Source organism: Bacillus rossius, chromosome 1, assembly GCF_032445375.1.
Source record: "Bacillus rossius redtenbacheri isolate Brsri chromosome 1, Brsri_v3, whole genome shotgun sequence".
NCBI lineage: Eukaryota > Metazoa > Arthropoda > Insecta > Phasmatodea > Bacillidae > Bacillus > Bacillus rossius.
Genome location: NC_086330.1, coordinates 298,431,891 through 298,458,227, shown reverse-complemented (window position 1 = coordinate 298,458,227; position 26,337 = coordinate 298,431,891). Strand labels below are relative to the sequence as shown.

At 37.0% G+C, this 26,337-nt stretch overlaps 1 protein-coding gene across 1 annotated transcript in view; it reads right to left on the bottom strand.

The window, feature by feature from the left end:
• Window positions 1-849: 849 nt before the first annotated feature.
• The window catches only part of LOC134527801 (uncharacterized), a 49,212-nt gene continuing 23,724 nt past the window's right edge, over window positions 850-26,337 (bottom strand). The window contains exon 3 of the mRNA XM_063360749.1: window positions 850-1,680. Within this exon, the coding sequence (XP_063216819.1) occupies window position 1,680 (1 nt within the window). The 3' untranslated portion in view covers window positions 850-1,679. The remainder of the gene's footprint in view (window positions 1,681-26,337) is intronic.

Genomic DNA, 26,337 nt, shown 5'->3' with positions numbered 1-26,337 from the left:
TCTTCTGCTGCTTACCCAGCTAACTGGTCCACACCATTTTATGATTATCTATTACTGCACAGAGGAAAAAAGTACTTTTACAAAAGGTTCCTTTGGAAACTAGTTGCCTAGATATAGTTTGTAGTACCTACTACAATAAAGTTATTGTAACTTTGTACAACACATGTCTATAGTTATTTTTGCATACATAACATTTTTTTCGAAATAATTCTGAGTATTTCTTACAAACATTTTATATTTTAATTGATGTTTCATTCAAGTATAATTTTTTTAACCATGGAAAAGATAATCAAATAATCAATGTTCGAACTTATTTTTTTTATTATGATGATTAATTTTCGCAGTCAGTACTGAAAAGCTATTAAGGGAACGGTTTTCAAATAACTTTAACTATTTGAGGTACTTGCACAACAAAAAGTATAAATGCCCGGTAATACGGCGAACACTATTTGGTAGCGATACAGTTGTTTTTATGTACATGTACAAATATACAAATATCTGTAATGTTACATGAATATTTCTGTTCCATTTACTAAAATAAATTAGTGTGAGGAATGGTTAACTTGAAAGAGTAAATTTAATATTGCGTGAAAAAAGAGAGAAATTTTTAAAAAGGAAAATATTAACTCACAGAAAAGTGTATACTTGTCGATACAGCTGATTGTTGTGTTTGGGTTGAAAGAATTCAGGTAAACTTTCAAGTTAGTTTCTCTCTGAGTGGAGCCTTGCAATTAAAGGATTCCTTGATTTGGCTGCATAGATAAAGGACACATCCTTACATTACTATTTGGATACATCAACATATCTTTTTACACTCGTAGTTAATTAGTTTAGACAAAACTATTTTCGTGAATGAAGCCAATCTCTCGTTCCAAGTTTAATCTCGATAACCTTGTAATACAATGTTCATTGCTACTTATTTCTACTTAAATTTTAACTTGAAAGGTTTGCGAATCAAAAACAGTAGGTAAACAGTACGTGTTCGAATAATATATATTGCAAGACAACTAGTTAACAATATCTGAAAATCTCTTAGGTATTACCTTAACCATTTTAATTAACCCCTATTATAATGACTATAATTTTAGTCAGGCCAAGTATCGCGATTAACATTTTTAAAGCAATTTGAACTTTGGAACAACACTTGCACAAATGTTTTCGGGTAATCTGGTTATAACACGCCATATAGTTTCTCATCAGTACGAGTGAACACTTATCGTAAAGAATCCCGGCTAAATGCCGACACATATCAAAATGTATGTACCTCGTCTTCAAAGAACAATAGTTCACTACAGACACTACAGATTGAACATTTAACAATTCGGCCATTTAATTTAAAGTACAGCTATAATTTTTAAAATATTTCATCCAGTAAATTTGTGATGAAATTTTTGTGTCCTAACAGTCATACTCAACAACACTGTATCTTTTTTTAACAAGAAATTTTACGATGTTACAAAAAATATGGGCACTTTTTACCAACATGACACACATACACACACGTTACACTCACATACGTTATTTATAGAAAAAGTAAATTTTCTCAATTTTCAGGCAACATGCATGAAACACTTTTGATTTAACAAGTCAAAGGAAAACAACATATTTTCAACTTTTTTCGGCGCACTGGGAAATATTCCACGAAAGAATTAATGCTTCTTCTCAAACACGTATCATCATCTGCAACAAACATAGAGAAACAACGTCATAAATGTTCATTGATTTTGGGACATTTCAGCTAATGTGAACTATTCAATAAAATGTGTCACTATTTTTACAGGTGCTACAAGGATAATAGTAGTAATAGTAATAATAGTAGTAGTTGAGTATGTTTCGGCACAGGATTCAGGATGGAGAGCTGATGATACAGTTGCTATCTTGGATGACATCATGGCCACCGTATTAGACAAGGTCAATGGTCAAGGTCTTTCGAAATGGTGGACATTATGTAATCCAAGATAGTGGATGACACCTCTAAACCTCAGTGGGAATCTTGTGCCAGAACATAGTAGATGCAATAAGTGGGTTTTTAAATATAAATACTTTCAAAACCAAACATTTACTTAGTTGAAAAATTAAGATGGTGTATGAAATGGTGAAATACATAATATTTGAAATTTAAAATGTAATAAAGGTAAGAGGAGGGGGGGGGGGGGTCAAGGTGAAGGCCAATAGACAAGCTCGTCCAAAATGGCGACCATGACATCATCCAAGATGGTAACTATGATGTCATTCAATAAAGGGTCTGGATTCCTGGTTCCCTATACTGAATCCTGTACCAGAACATAATAAATAATTATACTAGTAAGGATCACTTAGAATTTGACAAATGAAAAAATCTTAAATTTTTTACTAAATTAATATTAGTTTATTATTAGCTACTGCGATGTTACTTCTATTTGTGTTTGTTTTGTTTATTACGTCACATTATTTTGTTATCAAAGTAAATCACATGTAAAAAAGCGACACCTTATCTTGGACATAGTGTAGTAACAAAAATTCTGGATAATAATGGAACTTATAGACTTGGAGGTCGCAAAGTTATTACAGTGATACAGGCACACACAGATACCTAGAGCATAGACCATAATATATCGTAAATCTCATTTCTCTATTATTTTGTGTCACGCAGTTTTTTTTCTCGAGAATACGAGGTCGGAGGTTTGATAGTTTCCGCGTGATACTGTGAATCCTTATAGCCTCAACAAAGTCACGCGTTTTTTCCCCCACTCAAACATTAGTTTAACATTTATTTTTTCCAACCATATTTTTTTTTTCAACAGATTTTATGCCACAATAATTGTTTATCTTTTGCAATGAAAATTTGCCTTTGTTAAACAATAGATCACTTGTAAAGATATTTACATAGCTCATAATTTTAGCGTCTATTGAAAGTATTATTGCAGTTTTAGTTATTCTCAAGAATAATTTAAATACTAAAAGCCAATGACCTCACAGGGAAAATAGATTTTTCTAGTAACAGCCATTATTAATATAAGACTGTCCATTAAATTACATACAATGCTTTAAAACAGCCTAATTGGGAAAATCAAATGATAGAAAATATTTATGGCATATAAACTGATGAAGTCAAGATGGCACTTTCTTGCCCTTAAGAGTGTTGTGTAATTTAACCTCGAGTGAAAAAAAATAAACCTATACATCTAGTACATTACCTTACGATTTTCCAAAAGATTTGTCAAAAAAAAAACTGATGTACATAATGACATGTGCATTTAATTACACGAGATACTTCAACAAACACAAGTTTTCGTTAAAGCTATTAAATGTAAAGACACATAAAACATAAATTGCCATTGTATATACATGAATATGTAACTGTTAGGCACATTCTACAATGTTACGGAAACGGAGACGGATCACGTAAGTGGAGACAAATTTCCCGGAACATTTCACTATCGCGTCTCTTCTGCTTTTACATTGCATGGAAACGTAAAACTGGTAAACAATGAGAATGCATTTCAAGGTTGCAAAGTATTAATTTGATTAAAAAATATAATATGCTTCAAGATCATAGCACGGGCAAAATTTACATATATATAGTAAAAATCAACCACAAAGTCAAAATATAACACTAGTTATTCTTGTAGTCGATACAATTTTTAACGTATTTAGAACATAAAAAAACATGGCTACCACCGGAGCCAAGTACTCGACTTCTAGTGGTCGCACGGAGCAACATAAACGGAAGAACTCACCATTGCCGAGCTAATCCGTGCGGGCCCGTCTCCGTCTGCATGCTATTGTAGAAAAACTGTTCTGTGAGATCCGTCTCCGTTTACGTGATCCGTCTCCGTTTCCGTGTCATTGTAGCACGGGCCTTACTACGTAAAACCAGGACATACGTAGTGCCACCAAACTGTACGACCTCAGCGCGGACACAACAACTTGACAGTGTACCCTCCTCCCTCACAAGGCGATCCAGGTTACATTCCTGGGAGGGTGGGGGTAGGACGTTTACCGTGAGGCGGTGTGGGTTTTCTCGGGGTACTTTCGTTTCCCCCGCACGTTCATTCCTCCTGTGTGGCAGTCTCGTCCCACCAGACCGCCATTCATAGTCGTCTCGATGGACGAGAAGTTACGCCATGTGCTGGAACCACAATAGCGCGTGACGTTAAAGTGGAAAGAATTCGCGGGCGCGACAGACATTCCGATCAGAATTTTTAATGTATAACATCCAAGCTTTCAGTACACGGCATTTGGTGGGAGTAATTTTTTGTATGCGACTGAAGTCAAGGAACGTAAATGTGAAATAACCAGGTGCTGTCATTTGTGGCGGATGGCGTGAACCAAAGTTTAAAAACACAAAGGAAAACTTTATATATCTTAAAAATATATTTTTTAATCGCAATGTGTGTGCGAGGTTACTTAACTGAGCGTCAGAACATGATTTCAGATAGATGGTTGGACTGGTGCATTGGTAACACTATTACTATTCGTTTTGTTTGTTAAATTTATCTGTAAAATCATTAAAATGTGTGATTTTGTTCTTCCCCCTCCCAAGAAAGATCGTTAAATTTTAACTAAACTTATTTATCTGCAGAAATTGATCGCTTGCATATGTTTGGTGTGTAATTAATGACAACAAAAATTTTACACACATTTTTAAATTATTATTTTTGTGGGTCGTGCTGTTAAAAATATCGCATGCTCACAACAACGCGACATTTTTAAGTTGACGTTGCGCTCGTGGTGCTGTAGTACTCCAGCGCTAAAGGATATACGTATATATATATATATATATATATATATATATATATATATATATATATATAAACAGGTGAGCGAGTCTTTCAGTACTGGTCAGATATGTGTAACATCTAACCTCGGTAACGCATACTCACGTGTTTTCATGTAGCAAATAAACTTATAATACGTAACTCGGTCATGAAATTTAGCGTAGAATTTTTAGAATAATGTCGAGCGTGATAAATATACACGAAAATTGTGTTTTCAACTTAATTTCTTGACGCGAATCACACGTAGTTTTCGCATCCGCCGCTAGAATTCGCTGTCGGAGCAGCTACGTCGACTATTGAATCTTTGATTAGCAGACATAAATTTTAAATTTTTTAATGAAACGGCTCCGATAAAAGCGATAAAAGATTTGAAAAAAAAAATAAACCCCGGCTCTGCACCTAAATTTCGGCAAGGCATCTTATCAAAATACTGCCCATTTTGTTAAAATTCATTCAATAGTTAATGCTACAAAGTTTCCTTTTGGCTTTGTGTACCTTTGAATCACGCCATCCGCCACAGATGACAGCACCGCGGTTACACATGCCGTGTACCGAGAGCTAAGATCTTACACATAAACAAAGAAGTGTTGCATGACGGGACAAATGGGTAATTGGGGGGGGGGGGGGGGGGAGGTCCGAGCCGGAACAGCCGCGCGGGGCCGGGAGACGCGCAGATGAGGCCGCGCCATCTGGGTCGAGCGCCGCGCGGCTGCCAGCATTATTCTCGGCCCCTCGCCGGGCCAGGCTGTGGCGGGGTGTTGGTTGATGAGGGGAGGGGCCGTCAAGCATCCGCGGCGAAGCGCTTCATAGCGGAGGCGCGGCCAGGCATCTGCCAAGGCGCGCTCTCTCACGCCAGTCTGATCTTTTCTATCTTACCGTACTTACATACTTTTATTTAAGGGCTGTTTAGTGTGTGTGTCTATATATATAAACTTGATTCCTCCCTTTAATTTGTTGCTCTTCCAAAAATATTTTCAACAAACATCCTTTGAGTGGTAAGAAATAGGTGTAAATGGGGCGAAAGTCTTCGTAATTATCACATTTCACCCGACGTTTTACACCATTATACTAAGTGAATGTCTGTTGAAAATACTTGTGTCAGAACAACAAATGCAAGGGAGGTATTTGGTTAAAATTTTAGAAATAGCTCTTAGATAAAGGTAACGGAAAAAAAAAGGATAAAAAAAACCAACGCGAAGAGTGAGACAGAGAGTTAAAATTATTTCTGTAAATAAAAAACAAACGATAATTTCCTTGCTCTGCCACAATATCTCCAACATATATTCTGTAAGTGTAAGGTAAATGATGCAAAACAAAAACGCACATGTGATGGTAATTACGAACACTTTTCATATCGCTTAAGGGGATGTTTTTTGAAAATATTAGTGACAAAAGAACAAATAAAAGCGTGGTGTCGTGTAAAAATGAACAGAAATAGCTCTTAGAGGAAAGGAACTAAAAAAAATCAAGCAATTAACTTTCCGTGTGAGACATAGCCTTACGACGATTTTTTATTTCATTCACTGGGGATTTTCTCCAAAATTCATCACGACGGCTCTTTTGCGCACTGGGCTGCCCGCCAAGATAGGTGTAAACCTGCACATGAAGCGAATATTCACTAAACCTAGGAATCTGCTTCATCATCATTAAATTTGTTCAAACATGCTATTTAATTCGGTTAGACAGAAAACTATGATCGTATGTAAAATTGACAAGACTTGAAATATTTCGCTAGGTCTACAAAAATAAAAACCATGGTTTTTCATGTGCATTATTTCAGGAAAACTTTCTCGCGTTTATTCTGATACTTACTAATTTAACAGCGGTTAAAATTCCCGCAATTGATCATAGTAAAATAAATGGTCACTTGTGTTACCTTTCACAGCTAGGAAATAACATTTAATAAATATTTGGTGAGAAAATTTGTGACCTAATATTAAAGGCAAGACAGCTATCGGCACAAGTTTACGGGAAAATGTGTAAGAATGAAAAGAAACTGAAATAACCAACCAGGTGAGTGAGACCGCTCTTATATTGTTCGTGTTTTCCTCACGATCTACATTATTACTTTGTTTACTACGCATGGATCTTTATTATTGGTTTCATCAATATTGTCACGGTCTGAAAATTTCATTACTTTTTTTTCTTAAATTTTATTGTAATTTTGTTTCTCGTCAGGTTTACGTGTTGGTGTACGTGCACGTTTCCAGGCTCGGCCGGTTGATTTCGACACGCGGGTATGGGAATATAGGTTGCTGCGACATTAGTTTACAGGCACCGCGGGCTTTTGCGAGGCTGCGTGGTTAGCTAATTCTCGCGGGTTGCTGGCCAGGGCCCGCTGAGAGGTTGCAACACGCCGTTCCAGAAAAACCTGCTACGCTACGCTAGTCTCTTGTTTGTCGCGCGAGGCTTTTGAGTACGCGTTTCGAGGACTCTGTCCTGATTAGTGATGCCATCTTGCGTCCGAGTTTGGAAACGTAGACGGAAAAATAACAATCGAGCAGCGCAAGAGGGAGAGGGGGAAACTCGTGCGCGCCTGCGCGGAAGGAATAGCTGACTTCACTTGTTTTTCATTTTTTTTCCTTGTGGGAAGGGAGGGGACCGCGAGTTGCCTTGTGGATAAGTTTTCCCGGTGTTCGTGTGTTTTTTTTTGTTTTTCCGGCATGGCCTAGTTTTGTAGTTAAAACCTCCTTCCAGGGAGGGGCCGAGGCTTTTTGCCTGGGGACCTCTCTGGAAGCCGAGTCCACGTCGGTTTGAAACAACTTTGCTTCGCCTCAAGTCAGAAGGGTAAGTGGTTGGCCATGGCTCGTTCGCCACAATCATTTCTTGGACGATCTTCGTCTTAATCTTTTAAGTAATAATGTAGTATTCCACCTCTATTATTTATTATTTGGTTTTGGGAAAAATCGACGTCTGGTTATAAGCATGCAGGTAGTGGTAACTGGGAAGTATACTATCCTTCCGCGTAGCTGTGACGACGAGAGAACCGCCATGTTGTAGAGATAATTGTTTGCCGGCTGACGTCACTTTAATGTGTATTTAATGTATTTATTTATTCGTTAATCCCATCCCATTGTAAAATGCTTTATTATTAATTTGTTAATCAAATATTTGGTTGATTATTATTATTTTTTTTATTATCCTAGTGAATAAAATCTGTGCTTGAATGAACTAATCATGTTTCTTTTCAGTACATAAATTATACCCTACACTTCCTGTATAGGGAGAAGACTTGATCTCGAGTACCATGCTTACCAACAGCTACCACCCCCCAAATGTTATAAGTTATTTATTGTTATGTGTATAGGTGTACGCGGGACGTCTGACGGAGCCCCGTCACAAGTGGTGGAGGCGCCGGGTAGTCTCTTGTAGGGTTGTTTGTGCTTTATTTTTTTTTTCTCTCTTCTCTTGTTCTTCCGAATTTAATAATGTTTTATTATAGAGCAGTGCAAGCAGGGTCGTGTGGGAGCACGCGGCGGACGTGTTGCGTTGTGCTTCACGTATTTTTATTAGTAATGTTACTGTTGTTCTGTTTAAATTTAATGTAAAAAAGTTTTTGGTTTAGTTAAGTTAAGTCAGTGAGTCAGTCAGTCAGTCATCGGGTCGTTCAGGTCACCTATTAGGTTTTATTAAGTTTTAATTACGTAAATTCTAATGCCGGTTTAATGATTAATTAATTAATTTTGAAAATTATCATAATTAAATTTCGGTTAAGAATCTAAGAGTTTGTGTGGAGTTTTTGGTTTAGGAACGATGTTAAAACTTGTGTTAAGTAATGTTATAGACAGTGCTTGTTGCGGACGTGGAAAGTCATGTGTCGTGGAGCGGTGACGAGCGGCGCGACGGTCAGCTGTGCGCTGACCTTGAGCGGTTTCCGGCCTGGCGCGACACGGCTCGGCACGGCGCGGCAAGAATCGTTCCGGCCCGGTGTTTACCGGCCGGCTGGACGTCAGACAGATAAGAGTTTCACAGTTATTTTTTTTTTAATGATTAATTTTATGTGCGTCATTGACTACACCACACCGTCTAAGTTTTTTTTTTTTTTGAGTTAACTTAATTTTAAAGTATTTATTTATGTGTCATTATAATTATTTTTGTTTTGATAATAAGAATTTTTTTTTTTGAACTTTTCTTTTCGAATTATAGGAGGTACACATTAGAAGGGATTAGCTCTGAGAATAGTGTGAGGTTTGTTTATTTGTGTAGGTTAAGGGAATGAACTCCAGGGGAACAGTCTTTGAGATGAGAGAGTTGTTGTGATTGTCCAGCCATAGGAGATGAGCTGGGACAATTTGAGGTGTCCCTGGGAGAGTAGGGACGGTAGCGCAGACCCATAGAAGATGGGCTGGCTACTGGTTAAGGGTCGGGAGAACCCTGTGTTGTTAGTAGTTGGGGCAGGAGTTCCCCATGGTAGTACCGGAAGTGGCTATCCCGTACGGGATAAGGGTACCACTTCAATTAATTTGGTTTGTGGGGTTAGAGTCCCCTGTTGTGTAGTGGGCCTATAGGAGATAGGCACTACAGCGAAATTTTTGGTTGCTCTGGAGGTAAATTCCCTGGGTTAAGTTAAGGAATTGTTCTTAAAGTTAGGAAGTAGTGAAATGTGAATCATTGTTGGAGAGTGAGTTAGTGTACCTGCCTACGTATTAAAATAAATTTTATTGAATTAATTTATGAGAAAGTTTATTGTGTTAAGGATAATGGAAGTGAGTTAATTTTTTTTAAAATTGGTTTTCTGAGTAAAGTGTTTTAAGTAATGAAGTTAAATAATTAAGTGAGTGGGGACAGTTATGATTGAGTATTTTTGAATTTATTTTGTTTATCATACTTGGAATGTAATGTTTTAATTTGTTCTCTCAACATAATTAAAATTTAAATAAGTTTTTTTTACAGTGCCCCTTATACATTTATTGACACAAGAGATAACAGTTCAAAGTATTTATTTTTTTACACGAAAATTTGTATTTAGATTTGTGATACAGAGAAATTTTTTTTTAATGAGTTGTTTTGTTTGTGATTGATTCTTATGGGTTTTGTGAAAGTAGTGTTACAGTATTCAGTTCACTCGTGACCTGTGACTGACGACTAAGAAGACTGAGCATGGTGCTGCTGATTGCACATCAGAGTGAATCTGATGGCACCACCAGTAGCTGTTGTTGCGAGGTGTTGCCGTTTCCACCAGTCGAGAACCACCAGCTGATTGCTGCCTACAGCATATCAGATGTTAAGGTGAAAGTATTTTTATTTTTCTTATCCTGTTCATTAATTTTTGTTAAATTTTTGTCTAGGATGTTTAATGCAATTTTTATTTCAGCTTTCATGGTTTATTAATAACAGGTAGATTTTAAGTGAATGAAGAAAAGTATTTTTTTTTGGGCAGTCTAATTTTATGATTGTTGATTCTGGAGTTTATTTTTTTTTTCTAAGAGAGCAAGTTAAATAGTAAATAATGGTTAAAAGTAACTTACCTAATTTTTGCCTTGTTTTGATTGTTGATTTTGACTATGACCCTGGTTCGATTGAGTGGTTCTTGTGTTAATAAAATTTATTTGTTGAAGATGCCATTTTAGGAAGTTAACGGAGTAATGTTGTACAGACCCTGGAGGAATGGGCTGTAGCGTGAGGGCATGGAGGCCCTGGTTGTGACTGGGTAGACGTGGTGGGCCAGGGAATTGGCACCACAGGGAGGATTGGTCGAGCCAATCCTGCCACTGAGAATTTTCTTTTGTTGTTGTTGGGTTAGAGTCCCACAATGTGTGTCCACAGGAGGTGGATGTTAGGCATCTATTGGCTTTTGTTGTTTTGAAAAAGTTAGAAGCATGTTGCTAGTCATCGATTTTAGGTTGGAGCCATTCGTGAACCAGGTGCCAGAGGTCAGATCGTTAGAATAATTTAAATTTTGATTGATGAGATTATTGGTAAAATTATTTAGTTTTGGTAATGAGGTTTTTGCCTGTGGGTATGTTTAATAATTTTTTTTTAAGGCTTTTCAAATAGTTAACCTATACCCATCTTTGTTTAGAATCGATTAACTATTAGTGTTGACCAAGTACAAAAGTATTTTCATTTACCTATTTGTCGCTGTCACATTTATCAGGAGAACTTGTATGTCAAACTTAAGATACCTATTGTTCATGTTAATTCCAATTGGAAATTATTTCAGTTTGTTGCGGTACCTTTCCGCTGGAAAAATAACACTTGCCACTTGGAGCACGAGCCAAACTTTTTAGCCGTAAATAATGAGCAACTGGTGACCATTCAGGGTAGAAATTTGTTGGATTGTCGTCCCTTCGAAGACAGTTTATGTTTTGTGCCCAGATTTTCAGGTGATGCCATGGGAAGTTCTCTATGTCCTAAAGCTTTGTTTCAGGGAGTGACTGCAGAGAAACTTGGTGAACTGTGTGCTTACAGATGCCATTCGGGAACCCACCTCATGATTACGCAAGCTGGTCCTGAACGGTATTTTCTAACTAACCCTGTTGGTAAACTAGAAGTGCAATGTTTAGTGAATAAGAACCAAACCTTGTTTTTAGCGGCTGCAGATCGACCTGGCGCTGTGGACATTGAGGTCCCTTGCGATTGTCGCCTGTACATGAATGATGAGCTTAAAATTAATGAACTTTATCCGTGTGATTTTCTTTCTAAAGCTAAATTCCAAATGATTCATGTGATTCCAGCTGCTTGGTCAAAATTAAAAAAATTAAAGATTTTACCTTTAACAGCATCTTCACACACAGTTTTTCCTTCATTAGAAGATTGTTTAGACGAGGATTGGCCTTCTGTTATTCCTCACTTGAATTTGGTCGTTTCACGTTCCTTTACGAGGCCCGACGAATTACAGCTGCGAGACCCGGTGGAAGTTGTAAGCTTTTTGTTAAAACATTTACAAAGTATTTCTTTATTTGTGATTGGTGGTACTTTATTACTAATTGTTGTAAGAAACCCTTATCTAGTGGGGATTGGTACCTTCCCCCGCGTATCAGCTTTTAGTGAAAATGTCATGTTAACAATGGAGATAAGCATAACTGTATTTATACTTGGTGTCATAATGTGTATGATTCTTTTTCTGCTATGGAAATGGTTGTCACTCAAGTGGAAATTACGGAAAACTGAGGAAATCTCACCTACTGTACAGACTGATGTTGCAACTACAAGTGAAACCTTTAACTTACGTGATCAATTTTCTGAGAATTGTCGATTAAAATCTAAGTTGGTTAGTGAGTCAGGTGAGGAATTTCATGTCTACCTCACCCTGTGTGATTAATTTTATAGAACTGATGTTTATGTTTGATTTGTTTTCCCCATCAAGGGCACATAGTTGTTAAACACTTTTGTGGTTAGGATTTATAATGTTTTTGTAATTAACTGTTCAGTTCAGAGGTTTTACTTTTTGCTTAAAGAATAAAAAAAAAAAAAGAGACGACAATCGAGGATGAATCTAGGGGTCCAAGCAATTATTAATCTAGGGTTAATTTTTTTTTAAATTTATTTGTCTACGCTCGCCTTTGATTTAACCTGGGTAGGGATACCTTGTTCCTGGTCTATCCCCTCCCCTGTCCGAACCTGTGTGCACTCGTGCCTCTGAAGACAGTGTAATTCCTTTTTCCACAGACTCAAGTGAGGCAGAGTTGTTAGCAACAAGTGTTTATGTTTTCTTTTTCTTTCTTGAAGAAGAGACAGTGCATCGATGTAACACATCCAGAGACTTCAACGATTACGTTACGTAAGTTATGTGAAGAACTTTCCTTCGCCATGTATGTCCTCCTGACTGAGGACCATGTGTTGTGCAGCCATTGAACTTGTGTGGGAGATGGACTACTGTTTCCTCCCCTGTTGTGTGGTGGGCTGCTTATAACTCATGAGGAGTTATACGGTGGAAGCCCCTTCCCAAATTGGTTGCTGTGTGTATGCGAACTTTCTGTCTAAAAAGAATGAAGAAACGGATCAGCGTGGGGCTCGTTTTCGTCGACTTGGGCCGAACGAAGAAATCAGTTACTCTCGGCCAACCAGTGACAATGCTATTTTTTTTTCTGTTCTGTAGCTAGTAGCTGCAGAGGCGTGTTATGAAGATCTTGGACTTCACCTAATCCTATGGACATTTCAGGTTCCTTCCCTGATGTTTATCCTTTGTTTTCCTGACTTGTATAGTCCATTCCTTTGTTTTTCTTGGAGGCCAAGCTCCCATTTTACTTTAGCTGTGTTTGTTTCATTTTATTGACATATTTATGATCATCTTTGTTGTTGTTGTTGGAGAATAACATGCCCCTGGACTCATCCTTGGTTAGTTATGCTGTTTATGGAACTGATAAAGAGTAAATGTAGGGTGGATCTTTTTGTGTTAATCAGTCACTTTATAAAATGTGAACATTGTTTGCTAATTATTCAATAGGGTCACTTCACAGCTTTACTTAATGGAATAATTAACTTCTCTTTTTTTTGTTATCAACCTTGTATTAACATAATGTTTTGATATGACGTTAAGAATAACCCCCCCCCCCCTAATTAACTTGTTTAAATAGGCTTGACAGTGTCGTGTATGTTCTTTGGTGAGATTTTGATACTGGTGTTGAAATTTTTGTTCAGTTTCACTGGGGAGACATCCCCGATGACATGCTGCGAGGAAGGCAGGCTGAGGGCAGAACTGCTCTGAAGGCTGGATCCTGGGTGTGAGCTGCAGATCACACTTCAAGGTCTCTTCTCTCCAGCTTCAACTAGGGCTGATCTGTCCACGGTTCATGCCTCTCCTAGTTGTATGTCGTACGAGTAGTTTTACGATGTGCCAGCCACCATCGATTCTTACAGGAAAGAATTGTTTCCTGGGCTATTTTGTATTTTGTATTGGTTTAACTTTTTCAGTTTAGACTTTGAATGTAATTGTTGTGGTAAAACCTAACCTTCGTGCGCTGTCTTGGTCGAGTAGGCATTTAACTTATAAATTTTTGCCCCTTGGTCTTATTCATTGTTAGGAATTTTTATGGCTTGTGGGGCACAAGCCCTTGTAGACCGGGGTAATGTCACGGTCTGAAAATTTCATTACTTTTTTTTCTTAAATTTTATTGTAATTTTGTTTCTCGTCAGGTTTACGTGTTGGTGTACGTGCACGTTTCCAGGCTCGGCCGGTTGATTTCGACACGCGGGTATGGGAATATAGGTTGCTGCGACATTAGTTTACAGGCACCGCGGGCTTTTGCGAGGCTGCGTGGTTAGCTAATTCTCGCGGGTTGCTGGCCAGGGCCCGCTGAGAGGTTGCAACACGCCGTTCCAGAAAAACCTGCTACGCTACGCTAGTCTCTTGTTTGTCGCGCGAGGCTTTTGAGTACGCGTTTCGAGGACTCTGTCCTGATTAGTGATGCCATCTTGCGTCCGAGTTTGGAAACGTAGACGGAAAAATAACAATCGAGCAGCGCAAGAGGGAGAGGGGGAAACTCGTGCGCGCCTGCGCGGAAGGAATAGCTGACTTCACTTGTTTTTCATTTTTTTTCCTTGTGGGAAGGGAGGGGACCGCGAGTTGCCTTGTGGATAAGTTTTCCCGGTGTTCGTGTGTTTTTTTTTGGTTTTTCCGGCATGGCCTAGTTTTGTAGTTAAAACCTCCTTCCAGGGAGGGGCCGAGGCTTTTTGCCTGGGGACCTCTCTGGAAGCCGAGTCCACGTCGGTTTGAAACAACTTTGCTTCGCCTCAAGTCAGAAGGGTAAGTGGTTGGCCATGGCTCGTTCGCCACAATCATTTCTTGGACGATCTTCGTCTTAATCTTTTAAGTAATAATGTAGTATTCCACCTCTATTATTTATTATTTGGTTTTGGGAAAAATCGACGTCTGGTTATAAGCATGCAGGTAGTGGTAACTGGGAAGTATACTATCCTTCCGCGTAGCTGTGACTACGAGAGAACCGCCATGTTGTAGAGATAATTGTTTGCCGGCTGACGTCACTTTAATGTGTATTTAATGTATTTATTTATTCGTTAATCCCATCCCATTGTAAAATGCTTTATTATTAATTTGTTAATCAAATATTTGGTTGATTATTATTATTTTTTTTATTATCCTAGTGAATAAAATCTGTGCTTGAATGAACTAATCATGTTTCTTTTCAGTACATAAATTATACCCTACACTTCCTGTATAGGGAGAAGACTTGATCTCGAGTACCATGCTTACCAACAGCTACCACCCCCCAAATGTTATAAGTTATTTATTGTTATGTGTATAGGTGTACGCGGGACGTCTGACGGAGCCCCGTCACAATATAATAGTTCCTTATTTAAAGGTTTCAAAAACTTAAAGGGCAGTGTCCATGTGATTAAATTTTTAGAATTAACAATTTGTAATTTGGCTCTGTCATAAATTTGCTACATTTTAGGATTTCAGTCACAAAATTAAATAAAATTGTATACAGTAGTATATAAAGTTGGTTTGAGCCCTGGAGTCGAAGTTGTGTTGGTGTCGGTATCGGCCACCTGGGATTGTGACGTCACTGCGGCCATCTTAGATGATTTCGAACTTCAAAATTAGCATAAAATGACTCAAAATATAAAGTTTTTCTTAGAAAAAATATTTAAAAAAACTTAAATTTCAACAATTTTCATTTTTGAGAGAAAATTTCCCACTAAAAATTCATAATATTCGAAATTCTATTTTCCCCAAAATGTTTTTGCCCTTAACAACAACAACAACAACAACAACAACAACAACAACAAGATTAAATTCCATAAAATTGCAAAAATCAATCCTCTGAGGTCATGACATTGACCATTTGGATAATTTCACGGCCGCAATTTTGGATTATGCCATCTTGGATTCCACCTATTTCAATCATGACGTCACGTCCGTCATATTTGATTCTAGAACTGTACGCATTCTTAAATTCCAGTTTTTAATTACGACATCAATTCCACCAAATTTAAAATCCATAATTATTATCCAAAACAAATTCGGAAAAGTATATAAAATTGAAAAACTATTTTATTACAATTTAAGTAAAATGTTAATTAAAAACCACTTACGTCAAGGCCCTTGGATGTTTCGGTTTGAAACCGATGAGGTCATTCGCTTAAAAATGGTGACCGATCCTACCTCCATGGAGGCTATCAGCAGACTGACACCCCACCACTAATGCCAAGGAATATATAACCATACACCAACCAGTATTACATCAAGAATGCCATCTTGAATTCACCATTTACTTTAAGCCTGTTAGAGTTCGCTGCGGTCATTAATTTTTACCCGCAGTAGTGCCAATCATCAGACTGTCGTAGCATTCACCATCATGTCAATTATTTTGGCCACCATATTTAAAATCTGTAATTATCAACCTAGCATTTCGGTAAGATTCCCAAATAATAATAAATAATTTTATTTAATAATAAGTTGATTAATTGAATCGATTTTAGTACTTCGTTATCTCCTTGGCTGATATGAAAAAGGTAGTTTTAGCATAAAAACTTATTTAATTAAATATGGTGAAACGTCTGAGCTGCTTAAATTCCCATCTACCAGCCGACAATAACCCGCTGATGACATATTAGCCGCCATCTGTAATTATTTATATAAAAATAGAGTAAAATTCTAAAAATCATTAAAAATATTAGCTATAAATAAATTTTTATAATTCAATCGGTTGCCATTCTTGGTTTCTTAATTTGTCTGTTATAAGTGTCATTAAAATTTAAAATATTTTTTATTATATTTTGTCAAATTCATAAATCAGTTTCACAGCGAAAAATTAATATACAAGACAACTGTTCGATTTAATAAATATATTACACAATACAGCTATGCTTAATATGGAGGCGGTATTTAGTTCATCTTAATGATTACTGGGCCAAGTGTCTCCGATCCACGAGGCCTTCTTCGTCGACAATTGAAATACCTTTAAATCAGGTCATGTGAAATGTCAGGCGAATAGACCAAGTGTATCCGAAATATGAAACTTTTTTTTACTTGTCATACCTTTTAAACAAGCAATTACTTATTTCAAGCAGACAAAACAAGAGTCTCCGAACTGCCAAACCTTCAGTAGTACATATTACAAGCATATTGACCAACAATCTAAGAACGTTTTACATTTACTATAGAACCAAGTATTCCTAAAATGTGTTTTATGCTTATTTAAATACCAAGAGATGCTGATCCATTAAATCTTCATTTTTAACTACAGACTTGACTTAGCATATTTAAATAAAGAACATGCGTTTGGACACAAAAATCAACTCACAGTCAGTATGATTCGGTAGGTTACAATATGATACGATTGGCTGAATAAGAAATGATATGGTTATAGGATACGATCGGTAGGCTACAGTAGGATACGATCAACAGGATACTATAGGATAAAATTATCAGGATACGAAGAATACGGTAGGACACGATCAACAGTATACAAAATGATACGTTAGGATACGATGGGCAGGATACATTATGATACATTACGATACGGCAAAATACGATAGGATACGATTGGCAGTATACTATTGGAAACGATTATAGTATATGGTATGATACGATCGGCAGGATATGATAGGATACAAATTACCGGATATGTTTAAATAAGGTAGGATACGATTAGTAAGATACGATAGGATACTATTGGTAGAATATTATTAGTAGAATACGATTGGATACGATCGGAAGCATACATTAGGATACACTAGGATATGCTTGACAGGATACGATAGGATATGATTGACAGGCTATGATAGGATAAGGTAGGATAAGGTAGGATACGATCGGCAGGATACGAAAGGATACAGTATGATACAATCAGCAAGATGCGATAGGATAAGATAGTCTACAATAGGATAAGATAAACACAATACGACAATACAATAGATAGGATACGGTAATATATGAACAGCAGGATACGAATGTTTCATGTACTCCTTGGTCACATTAGACAAAAAAAACAACAAAACAAACAAAACAAACTTTAATTTAGCTTTGTAAGAATGTTATTAAAAAGTAATATTTATTTTATCTTGAGTTTTTTATAAATTTAGCTAAAATATATACAGCAGATCAAACAAATCGAAGTTTATATGCCATGAATTCCGCTTGTCACAGGTCTTCAAGTATGGAGGCTTTCTAATCTGAACAAGAATAGTCTCCTGCAAATAGAAAAGCAATCAATCGGTTTTAGCCTGTCAAATAATCACTTGGATCGTCCCTCGATGTGTAATATGTCTCCTCTTTTGTTGCTTCCATCTTATTTTCAACTTTACTGTCAATATTCAGGAAATCTCTATAGTATTATGTTTTATTGCCAGCCTCAAGATCACTATCGTCATCATCGTAGCTATCATCATCATCATCATCATCATTTCCATGAGCACTGACATTTCCAATCATTTTTTCACTTCGTTTCCACATTGTTTGTCTCAGAGCATTACCACAGTCTTCTATATTGCCAGTTTAAAATTATTCTATATTGTTATAAATTTCTGTGGAACTGTTGTCATGGTTTCTAGTATTATTATATAATCCTTTAATTTGCGTAACAGAAAATACATCAGTGAATTCTGTAAGAAGGTCAATTCCTTCATGTTTCAATTTAGGGAACTCGTCAACATTTTCGTCCTGTAATAAGATATCTTTTTTCCATTTCTTCGATTGTGGAATCTTAATAACTTTCAATATTGCAGTTACAGATGTCCAAAAGTGATGGTTTATTCCAATTCCACATACGTTCGGCCCAAACGCTGACTTTTTCTCAGAAGACGAAAATAGTGTACCTTCGTAAGCCTTTATGTGTTTTTTTTTAATTATCACTTCGTCCAAACTGAGAGCCGTTCTTACCACAACTTAGTATTTTACGCAAAGGGCTTTTTGCACATTTGCCTTTCTCATGACGTCGAGCATTGTTGGTTTTAGTGAACGAAATGCCACCGCACCAACACGTATATGGTGTCGATGGCAATACTAATACTTCTGGAACCAATCTAAATGTTCTTGATATATCATCATAATCTTCTTTCAAAAATTAAACACAGAATTATCCAACCAACGTCGAAAACTCTCATTTTAGAAACTTTTTCGATATTAATACAGCTCTTATATGTGCACATTGAAATATTTCGTCAGCGAGAGTTAATTTTTCTCATGAAAAACGTATGTTACAAGTAGTTCCTATTCTTGCCAACAGATGCCACAACATGTTGTGTTGAAGTAAATACATAAATAGATATTTTATTGTGTGATGTGAGATGCTCTCTCTCACGGTCGCAAGGAGCCTTCGCTAGACCTCAAGGGGAATCGGAATTGTCCTAAATGATAGTGTTTCTCACAGTTTTAAGCCATAGTAATCGACTGAGTAAAGAATATTTTTGTTTCAATTCCACATAACAAAAATATAAGTGCTGATTTGGTAACAGGAACTTACCAACCAAAATACAACTCCTCAATAAATCTCAAGTCCGATAAAATAAAATTCCATGTAGGATTGCTGTCTCAAGAATAACTAGAAGCATACAGAGAAGACTAAAAGTAGTCTTTCTGTGGAGAAAAGCAACATAGGACAAAATCGTGGTCTATGAAAAAAACATTGTAGAGTATGCATATGCATAACACAAATTTTTATAGTTACGCATATATAAATATGATTAACATATCTCAACTATAAACACCGACATAACATCAATTGTTTAATGTCGTCTAGTAGATGGGGAAATTAGGAATATTTTAGGTCTTTACACCACATTTAATCAAATAAGTAGTTTTATGCTAAAATTACCATTTCACATCAGCCAATGATCTAGCCGGTACTAAAATCGATTCAATTAATCAGTATATTATTAAATAATTTATTGATAACTTTTGGGAATTTTACCGAATTTATAAATTAACAATTATTACAGATTTTCAATATGGTGGCCAAAATGGTCGATATGATAGTGAATGCTACGACAGTCTGATGACTGGCACTACTGTACTCTAGCGGGTAAAAATCAAACCAATATGGGTGCAGCGAACTCTAGTAGACTAAAAGTAAATGGCGAATCTAAGATGGCATTCATGACGTAATACTGGTTAATGGTTGGCATATTAATATTCCTTGGCATTAGGGGGGGGGGGGGGGCAAGGCCGCAATTTCGAGTTGACAGTGTTTCAGGAGGTGTGTCGTTTGTTGGGAATAAATAAAACCAGGACAACAGCCTTACACTCTCAGTCCGATGGCATGGTGGAGAGGTTCAACAGAACTCTCGAGGAACACCTTGACAAGGTTGTGGCTGAAATATACAGGATTGAGAACAACATATCCAGTTATTCCTGATGGCAGATAGGGCTGACATCCATGACTACACCGGACAGACCTCTGCGAGTATTGTGTTTGGACAGGATTTGAGGCTGCCCTATAACATCAAGTTCGATCGTCCTCGCCAAGAGCCGACCAGCACCACTTGGAGGAGCGCATAGCACTCACACACAATCAAGCTCGTAAGAACCTCCGATTAGCGACAACCCGAATGAAGATGAGGTATGTCCTAAAGGCTAACACGACTGGTAATCAGGAAGGCGATTTGGTGTGGCTGTACAACCCACTGCGATTGAAGGGAAGGTTCCCTAAGCTGCAAGCGGTATGAAAAGGTACACATGAAGTGCCGAATTGGATAAATGATGTGGTCTATCGAATCCAGAGGGGAAAGAGAGGACGAATGGAAGTGATACATTTGGACAGATTGAGAGAATATGCCCGAAGAGATGTGTTACCTGTTCGGGACAAACAGGTTTAAGGAAGGGGCAGTGTTATAAACGTAGGAGGCATTGGTGCGACGCACGCCAGGTGCCTGGCAGCCCCGCACGGCCACTGACGTCACGCGTGTATTACTTCGAAGATTACAGCGGCCTAGCCTCTCCACCCCCTTTACCCTGCGCTCTCCTTCCTCGACGCTGTTATCTATCCCCTGGCAGCCTGGGAATCCCGCGTGCAGTGGCGTGAATAAGCGTCGTTATTCTGGATGCTTCGAGCGTCGGGTCAGTCCGGGATGACGCGACACGCCACAACCATTCCAGTCGGTTACAGAATGACTGCCAAGAGTATAAAATCGGCGACGCCGGCCTCCGCGGGAGTTCAGAGATTTCCCACGGGCGAGTGAAGGGAAGTGCGACATCGGCGAAGAGAGTGAGATACCCTTTCGAGAGCGGCGTGACGCGGAGCGACGGAATCGAGTGGCGCGAGACTGTGTGGTCAGACAGGTACGAGGTAAGGGACGAAACTCTGTTCAGCCTAGCTCCAGTGAGGGGTGCGAACTGTGGACTGGAAAGATATTTAGTGTTTCATGAACAGACATTTTCAAGTGCGAGTGATTTGCAAACAGAAATTACATGTGATGATTTAATTAGTGATGTAAATATCAGTAGTAAATCAAACTATTAAAAAATTTATTTAGTCTATACTCACGTTTTACCCAATATATATATAAATACATATATTATATACAGTGAGATTTATAGATAGACACACACAAAAATATATAGAGAGATGACAAGAGATGCTTTGTATATGTGTACCTAACTAAAAAAATGACAAATAAACTAAAATTTTAACAAAAAAACCGACTTAAAAAACTATTCCAAAACAAGATAATATACACTAAAAAGTAAAAAAAATAAATGCGTATTCTTCTACAACTTAATAATCAACTTTTTCTATTCATCAATATGTAGGTACGTTCTATGTGTTTACCACGCAAGAAGGTAGGTAGGTACCTACCCACTTCAAATCTAACTCAACATATACCTATGAATAACAAACAATAATCAAAATATTTCTTAGAGTTCTCCTAAGTAAAATGATTAAAAAAATATTAGTCTACTTAAAAGTCAATCAAATTATTACGATAATATAATGAAGTTACAATTATTGTTATTTTTGGAGTCTGTGTCAGTCAATGTAGTTTTGCAACTACATACATAGTTGGATGGCGTTATGCAAAAAGGAGTTAAACCACAAAAGTGAAAAAAAAGAGTTATTGACATAGCTAGGTTGAGAAAATGCCATACTTTAAGAAGCAAAAATGATTTAAGCAACATTCTGTATTAATATGCCATCTAGTGGCGCAAGTGTCAACCCACTGCCATGATACCGGCCATTGTGTAATAAAGCAAAAACCAGTTAACCCTCTTACTCACGCTTGTGCAAGTGAAGTGTTGTTTGCTGGTAAATGAAAATCATTCAACCCATTTACGCAAATTTTACAACACCATTATCGGATAACGGTGGTTGTAGTAATTACTAATACATCGCAGTGTTTATATTTAATTGTGTTGTGGTGATAGCTGATTAGTCAAAGGTAGGAACTTTCACAAAACGTACATGTGATGTTCTAGGTTAAGTCTTTATCATAAGCACTTGAAGACGTGAAGGCTGTGCATGGTTTAATGACTCAATGTGCATAATGTAGCTTTTCTGCGCTACCAGTGGTGCAATGTTTTATTATAAATTAAAAGTAAACTTTTGGTGTAATAACAATATATTGTAAGTGATAGTGGCTTAACTCGTTTTTACATAATGTCGTATCCATTGTGTTTGTGGTTTAACTCATATTGGCATAATTATATTTACATACGTAATGACACGAGTCCATTTGTAAAACCACTATTGCTGCTTAAATTAAAAAATCGTTGCATAGCAAAATCGTCGCAAGAAAAATACAGTTTTCGGTTATATTAACACCTTCCGTCACTGCCTTCAAAACACATATTTTGGAGTAATATACTAAGTTCAACTGTTTACAAAATATTTCTATATTTCAGTCGAACTAAATATATACAGTACTTATAATAGTTTATGAAATAAAACATTTATCGTTCTTATGTTGCGAATTCAAAACAACACATCTCCACGATGTAAAAACCTAATACAGGCAGTCTTCTTCTTTCACACCTTTAACTTTAAGACTGCTTGTACTATATTACATCTGCTACGCTCTCCAGATAAACCTATAACAGAATAATATATTTACTATTTTGGTATGCACTGAATTGGTTGGTAATAATTATAAAAATGATTTGTAATGGGAACTGTATTTCATTTCAGATGTCAAGGGGACAATACATGGTGGAGCAGGCTTTACAGCTTCTGGAAACAAGTGAACATCTGAAAGTGAAAGTGAGAGATAAAGAACTTATGGTGCCAAAAGGTGGAACGTCAGTGTTAGATGCACAGGGACAACACACTTTAAAAGAAAATCCAGGAACTACTAATGAGCAGGTTAAAGGAATAGCAGTTGAGGACACATAGGATATGCTGATTATAGGAACTAAAGGAAACGTCAATGGGATAAACATTAGCCAGGATTTCAGTTCTGATACAGAAAATCAACAGACATCGGACATGGTGCAGCAAGCATTACAGCTTCTGGAAACATGTGAACATCCGAAAGTGAATGTGAGAGATGGAGAATTTATGGGACCAAACGTTGGACAGTCAGTGTTAGATGGACAGGGAAAACATACAGTAGAAATAAATTCAGGTCCTGGTAATGAGCAGGATAAAGAAATAGTGGTTGAGGACATGGAGAATATGGTGATTATAGGAACTAGAGGAAAAGACAATGGGGTAAAACACAGAAATGATTAGTTCTAATACAGAAGCTCTTGAATCTTCAAGTTCTGATTTTGTTCCAGCTGAATCAGATAGAAGGACCACAGATAATGAATATCGGCTCTCGGAAGGCCGACCATCACGTGGAAGGAAACGAAAGCATACCAACCAGTCAAGAAAAGACAGAAACAAACGATCTAATAAGAACGGAAAACATTTCAATTGTAGAGATAAGGAAGTTGCTACTAAAGAATTTTATTCTGTGTTTCACTGTTGTTGCAAATGAAAATGCACACATATTATATCTGTTGAAGAACGCAGAAGGGCCTTCAGTCAGTTCTGGAAAGCGGGGTCATTTTGTGGTCGATGTGTTATTATTATATGTATGTTACCGAAGTCAAAAAGAAACGAACCTACACGAAAAATAAAACGTCAAAGAGGTCGAAAACAAGAAAATATATTTTTGGTAAAACTGAAGTGTGCAAAATGGCATTTCTAAAAACCATACAAATAAACCAAAACCGTGTTGATGTAGCCTTGCAAAAAAGAAAGAAAAGGACGTTATTTCAGATTTAAGGGGTACAAAGAGTAGTGGTAAGAATAAGAATTCCGAAGAGAAAGTCAAGGAAGTTGTACGGCATATTGACTCCTTTCCCAGATATGTTTCTCATTATTTTCGAGCTGACACTGATGCCAAGTTTCTTAATGAGGACTTAAATCTGAGTACAATGTGTGAATTGTACAAAAGTAAATGTAATGATCCAGTATGTCTGTCATCATATAATTTCTTATTCTACAGCAAATTTAATTTAAGATTTAAATCGCCGAATAAAGATACATGTCTGAAGTGTGATACATACTTGGCACTTAGTAAAACCTATGAAGGTGATGACTTACTTGACCTGAATAGACTACATGAAGCCCATTTACAAGCAGCAAAAGATTTAAGATGTGAAATGAACAAAAACTTAAAAGTAACACAGACCAGTAAAGAAGTCGAAACCTTAACTTTCGACCTGCAGTAAACCCATCCACTCCCAAAGTTGCCAACAAATATTTTATATTACAATCGTCAGCTCAATGGATACAATCTTGGCATTCATGTAGGGAGCACAGGGAAATGAATATTAAATGTATGGCTGGAACATGAAGCTGGTCGTGGGACACAGGAGATAGGATCGTGCCTTATGAAATACATAAAAGAAAACATTCAGTTACCTACGAAGAAACTTATTCTATGGTGTGACTCGTGTGAAGGACAGAATCGTAGCATAAGGCTTGCACTTCTGCGTATCTATACACTACAGAATCATGTATCATTGGAATCTATCACAATGCGATTCTTGCTGTCGGGCCATAGTTTCCTACCAAACGACTCAGAATTCGGAGATATGAAATGTACTCTTAAAATACAACAACGACTGTATACAGATACTGACTACATAAATGTCATGAAATCCTGTAGAAAGAAGAAAAAGTTCACTGTCAACAGAGTGGGAACTGATGACATGTATTCAGTAAGCACTTTGGAAGCTGTCATCACTAATCGTAAGATTGATGTAAATAGAAAGTAAGTTGGCTTTCTACCCATGAAATCCATTTGAAGAAAGATGAACCAACTATGCTGTTCATGAAACAAAGCATAGCTCAGGAAGATTCACAAAAAGTAGATATCACGAACAATAGGAAAGGACGAAGGGCATCATTGAAGGATGTACAATTGCATCATTTGTGGCCAAATGGAAAGGAGTTGTCAAAAGAAAAGATTAAGGATTTGAAAGATGTTCTCAAATTAGTTCCAAAAGATGCTCAGAGTTTTTATAACTTCTTGAAGAATGTACAACAAGGAAACTTTGTTGATGACATTGAAGGTTTTGGCAAGACATGAGCATTGGTTATGGTGATGATAGTGGGGATGCAGAAATGTCTACGTCTGCATAGTAATTTCCAAGACTTCCTCATGATATACTTTTTGACATGTAGCATATTTTCCTGTTTTGGTTAGGAGTTTTCATTTTCATTAAAATGTTTACCCATAACAATCTTTTAAACATTGTTGACTTTCCTTTGTTAATGTATGTGTTTGAAAGACTACGTCATTATTACAAGATGTAACATGTATTTTTTATTATTATAGTCAGTAATTTAATTTTTTATGGCATGCAAGTGTATTACATTTTAAGTTCCACAATACATTATTATAATAAAACGTGCAGTGGTGGCTTAAAATATTTCCATAATTCATGATACCTATAATGATGTTAAGCAAAAACCAGTCAACCCTCTTTTTTCATGCCCTCTGTTTGTGACATATTGACATTCACTTTGAAACCACGTGTAAGGTGTTGTACTATGTCCATACTTTGAGATAATGAAGTTAAAAATGTCTAGCCATTTGTTCATGATTTGAGAGATAGGGTTCAACTTTGAACTCAATTTACTCAAATATACGTGTTGGTGGGTTGACCTGTGTTTGCATAACACCATACAGTTATGGGTGAAATGTGCTTGTGTCGCAAGAGCGACTTGACGGGGCGAGAGTGGAGCCGCGGCGGGAGGGGAGCTGTCAAGTGGACACGCGGGGCACGCGCCGCGCCAGATACCAGTCACTTGATTACGAACCGTTTCAGTTTCTTTTCTTCTCGTTCTATATCTACACCGTCCTTCTTACAGTAATTTATTGTGTTTAATATTGGCTAAAATTTATTATCACCGTTTGCTACCTTATGTCTCAGCATTAGTGTCGTACTAAAGTTCGTTTGTTTGGTTTAATTAGGTATTGGTATTTATGTCGTTTCAAGGTCGCAGATATTTTCACAGTATATTGTAGTATAAAAGTTAATTTGTAAATGGGTTTAATTAGGTATTGGTATTCTGTCACAGTACTCACAGTATATTGTCGTTCGTATAAAAGTTAATTTGTAAAAAAAATATTTCTTAAAGTATTTTCGTATTATTATTGCTAGGTATATTGTAGTGTTTCCTTGGCTGACATCGACTCCAAAAATAACAATAATTGTAACTTCATTATATTATCGTAA